This window comes from Neopelma chrysocephalum, unplaced genomic scaffold, assembly GCF_003984885.1.
Source record: "Neopelma chrysocephalum unplaced genomic scaffold, ASM398488v2 Primary Assembly neopelma1_94592, whole genome shotgun sequence".
Taxonomy (NCBI): domain Eukaryota; kingdom Metazoa; phylum Chordata; class Aves; order Passeriformes; family Pipridae; genus Neopelma; species Neopelma chrysocephalum.
The window spans coordinates 1,254-5,326 of record NW_020923298.1 but is presented as its reverse complement, the minus strand read 5'-3'; the positions used below and the strand labels follow the sequence as shown (position 1 = coordinate 5,326).

The 4,073-nt window shown below is 62.0% G+C and overlaps 1 protein-coding gene across 1 annotated transcript in view; it reads right to left on the bottom strand.

Annotated features, from left to right (window-relative positions):
* Positions 1 to 4: 4 nt before the first annotated feature.
* LOC113980542 (selenide, water dikinase 1-like) overlaps positions 5 to 4,073 on the bottom strand; it is a gene marked incomplete at both ends in the record, with an annotated part of 4,953 nt that continues 884 nt past the window's right edge. Inside the window, 4 exons of the mRNA XM_027707772.1 lie at positions 5 to 67; positions 1,454 to 1,553; positions 2,544 to 2,634; positions 3,712 to 3,866. Of these exons, the coding sequence (XP_027563573.1) occupies positions 5 to 67; positions 1,454 to 1,553; positions 2,544 to 2,634; positions 3,712 to 3,866 (409 nt within the window). The remainder of the gene's footprint in view (positions 68 to 1,453; positions 1,554 to 2,543; positions 2,635 to 3,711; positions 3,867 to 4,073) is intronic.

Below are 4,073 nucleotides of genomic sequence, written 5' to 3'. Positions count from 1 at the left end.
CCCAGGAGCCCGAACCCCGTCACGTCCGTGGCCGCGTGGGCACCGAACGACCTCATCAGACCTGCAGCTGCCAGGGGACACCAGTGTCACCAGGAGGGTCTTCGAAGTGTCCCCTCATCCTTGGAGACACGTGGGGTGGCTTTGAGACCCCCACGGTGGCTTTGGCACCTCTGAGATGTCTTGGAGACATCTTTAGTGGCTTTGGGGACACCTGGGGCGGCTTTGGGGACATTGAACGTGGCCAAGGGACACCCCATGGTGGCTTGGGAGACAACTGGAGTGGTCTGGGGGACACTGAGGTGGCTTTGGGGACACCGGGGATGGCCTGGGGACCCCTTAGGATGGCTTTGGGTGGCTCTTGGGGACAGCTGGGTGGCTTTGGGGACATCTGGGGTGGCTTTGGCAACATCTCAAGTGGCTTTGAGGACATCTGAGGTGGCTTTGGGCACATTTGGTGTGGCTTTGGTGACATCTGGGGTGACTTAGGCAACATCTCAAATGGCTTTGGGCACATCTGGTGTGGCTTCAGGGACACCCATGGTGGCTTTGGGGACACCTGAGTGGCTTTGGGGACATCTCAAGTAGCTTTGGGGATATCTGGGGTGGCTTTAGGGACACCCATGGTGGTTTTGGGGACACCTGGGGTGGCTTTGGCAACATCTCAAGTGGTTTTCAGGACATCTGAGGAGGCTTTGGGGACATCTGAGGTGGCTTTGGGGACACCTGGGTGGCTTCAGGGACACCTGCAGCGGATTTGGGGACACCTGGGTGGCTTTTGGTCCCATTCCGGGTGTCCCCAGTGTCACCCCCATGGTGGCCATGCTGGGTGGGGCCTCCTGATACAACAAACCCCACCCCCTGTGTCACCTCCCCTGGGTCCCCTCGCGTCCCCAGGGTGTCCCCATGTCCCCTCAGTGTCCCCTCAATGCCCCCTCAGTGTCCCCATGTCCTTCTGTGTCACCCCCCAGTGCAGTTCATGGTGGCCCTGCTGGACGTGGCCTCCTGACACCCCAACTGTGTCACCTCCCCCGGGTCCCCTCGTGTCCCCAGCTGTCCCCTGGGTGTCCCTGTGCCCCCTCAGTGTCCCCAGGGTGTCCCCATGTCCCCTCAGTGTCCCCAGAGTGTCCCCATGTCCCCTCAGTGTCACCCCCCAGTGCAGTTCATGGTGGCCCTGCCAGACATGGCCTCCTGACACACCAACTGTGTCACCTCCCCTCGTGTCCCCAGGTGCCCCCAGGGTGTCCCTGTGTCCCCTCAGTGTCCCCTGGGTGTCCCTGTGCCCCCTCAGTGTCCCCAGAGTGTCCTCAGGGTGTCCCCATGTCCCCTCAGTGTCCCCCCCAGTGCAGTTGAGCGTGGCCCTGCTGGACATGGCCTCCTGACACACCAACTGTGTCACCTCCCCTGGGTCCCCTCGTGTCCCCAGGTGTCCCCACGTCCCCCGGGTGTCACCCACCGGTGCGGTTGAGCGTGGCCATGCTGGCCACGGCCTCCTGGTAGGCCAGCTCCACCTCCTCCCGCGTCACCACCAGCTTGATCTTGTTCCAGCGCTCGGGCTGAGGGGACACGGAGGGGACACGTGTCAGGGACCCCCGGGGTGGCCTTGGGGACACACTCAGGGGGGCCCTGGGGTCTCCTTGGGGACATCAGGAGCTACTGGGGTGGCTCAGGGTCCCCTTGGGGACATCAGGGTGGCTCAGGGTCCCCTTGGGGACACCAGGGGTGGCTCAAGGTCCCATTTTGGGTCCCCTTGGGGACACCAGGGTGGCTCAGGGTCCCCTTGAGGACACCAGGGGTGGCTCAAGGTCCCATTTCAGGTCCCTTTGGGGACACCAGGGTGGCTCAGGGTCCCCTTGGGGACACCAGGAGTGGTTCAGGGTCCCCTTGGGGACACCAAGGTGGCTCTTAGTCCCATTTCAGGTCCCCTGGGAGATACAAAGGGTGGCTCTTGGTCTTCTTGGGGACACCAGGGGTGGCTTTGGTGCCATTTTGGATCCCTCTGGGGACACCTGGAGGTCCCCTCGCCCCATCTCAGGTGCCCTTGGTGGCACAAGCGTGGCTCTTGGTCTTCTTGGGGACACCAGGGGTGGCTCAGGGTCTCCTTGGGGACACCAGGAGTGGCTCAGGGTCCTCTTGGGGACACCAGGGGTGGCTTTGGTGCCATTTTGGATCCCTCTGGGGACACCTGGGGGTCCCCTCGCCCCATCTCAGGTGCCCTTGGTGGCACCAGTGTGGCTCTTGGTCCCCTTGGGGCATCAGGGGTGGCTCAGGGTCCCATTTCAGGTCCCTTTGGGGACACCAGGGGTGGCTCAGGGTCCCATTTCAGGTCCCCTTGGGGCATCAGGGGTGGCTCAGGGTCCCATTTCAGGTCCCTTTGGGGACACCAGGGGTGGCTCAGGGTCCCATTTCAGGTCCCTTTGGGGACACCTGGAGGTCCCTCAGCCCCACTTCAGGTGCCCCTGGTGACCCAGGGCTGGCTCTGGGTGTGCCCCCCGTGGTGTCACCGTCCCCCCCAATGTCCCCCCCGTGTCCCCAGTGGCACTCACCATGTCCAGCCACTGGTGAGCAGTGACAGCCATGTGTGTCCCCAGGGGCTTCGTCAGCACCAGCACATCCCCGGGCACGGCGCTGTCCGGCCTGACAGGGGCGGGGTCAGCAAGGGACACGCCCCCCTTGCCCCTAACCCCGCCCCTTGTCAACACCCACAAGCCCCACTGCCTGTCCCCAAGCCCCGCCCCCTTCTTGTCACTCCCATGGACTCATTTGATTGACAGGCTATGGCCACGCCCCCTCCTCAAATCCCACCCACCACTGTCACTCATATAAGTTCACTTGATTTGACAGGTGGATGTGGCCACGCCCCCTCCACAAGCCCCACCCTTTAGTTCTCACACACTATGAACTTGATTGACAGATGTGGCCACACCCCCTCACCAAGCCCCACCCACATAAATTCACTTGATTGACAGATGTGGCCACGCCCCCTCCCCAAGCCCCGCCCCTGCCCATCACTGACATGATGAACTTTCTTGATTCACAGGTGGTTGTGGCCACGCCCCCTCCCTAAGCTCCGCCCCTGCCCATCATTCATTATGAATTCACTTGATTGACAGAAGGCTACGCCCTTCCACAAGCCCCACCCACCACTGACATGATGAACTCACTTGATTGACAGGTGGCTGTGGCCACGCCCCCTCCCCAAGCCCCACCCATCACTCACATGATGAACTTAATTGAGAGGTGTGGCCACGCCCCCTCCCCAGCCCCACCCCTTAGTTGTCACTCACATGATGTACTCACTTGATTGACACATGGCCATGGCCACTCCCCCTCCCCAAGCCCCGCCCCACTCATCAACAACATAAACTCACTTGATTGACAGTCATGGCCACGCCCCCTCCCAAGCCCCACCCATTAACTGTCACTCACGTGAATTCACTTGATTGATAGATAGTTGTGGCCACGCCCCCCTCAAGCCCCACCCCTTAGCTATCACTCCCATTATGAACTCACTTGATTGACATATGGCCCCGCCCCCTCCCCAAGCCCCACCCCTTGTCTGTCACTCACATGATGAACTTGATTGGCAGACGGTCGTGGCCACACCCCCTCCTAAACCCCACCCCTTAGCTGTCACTCACATGATAAAGTCACTTGATTGACAAGTAGCTGTGGCCACGCCCCCCCAAGCCCCGCCCCTTGGCTGTCACTCACATGATGAACTCGCTGGATTGGCAGACGGCCGTGGCCACGCCCCCCACGATGACCCAGGGGTTGAGCACCGTCTGTCCCCCCGTCACCGACGTCCCCCCGTCCTCGGCCGCGTCCCGGAACCCCTGGATGATCAGGGGCATCACCTTGTCCCGCTCCTGGGGGGCACAGGGGGGGCATTGTCACCTCTCAGTGTCACTGTCACCTTGCCTGTGTCACTGTCACCTCTCAGTGTCACTGTCGCCCACCCTGTGTCACTGTCACCCCCCTGGATGATCAGGAGCATCACCTTGTCCCGCTCCAGGGGGACACAGGGGGGGCATTGTCACCTCTCAGTGTCACTGTCACCCCTGTCACTGTCACCC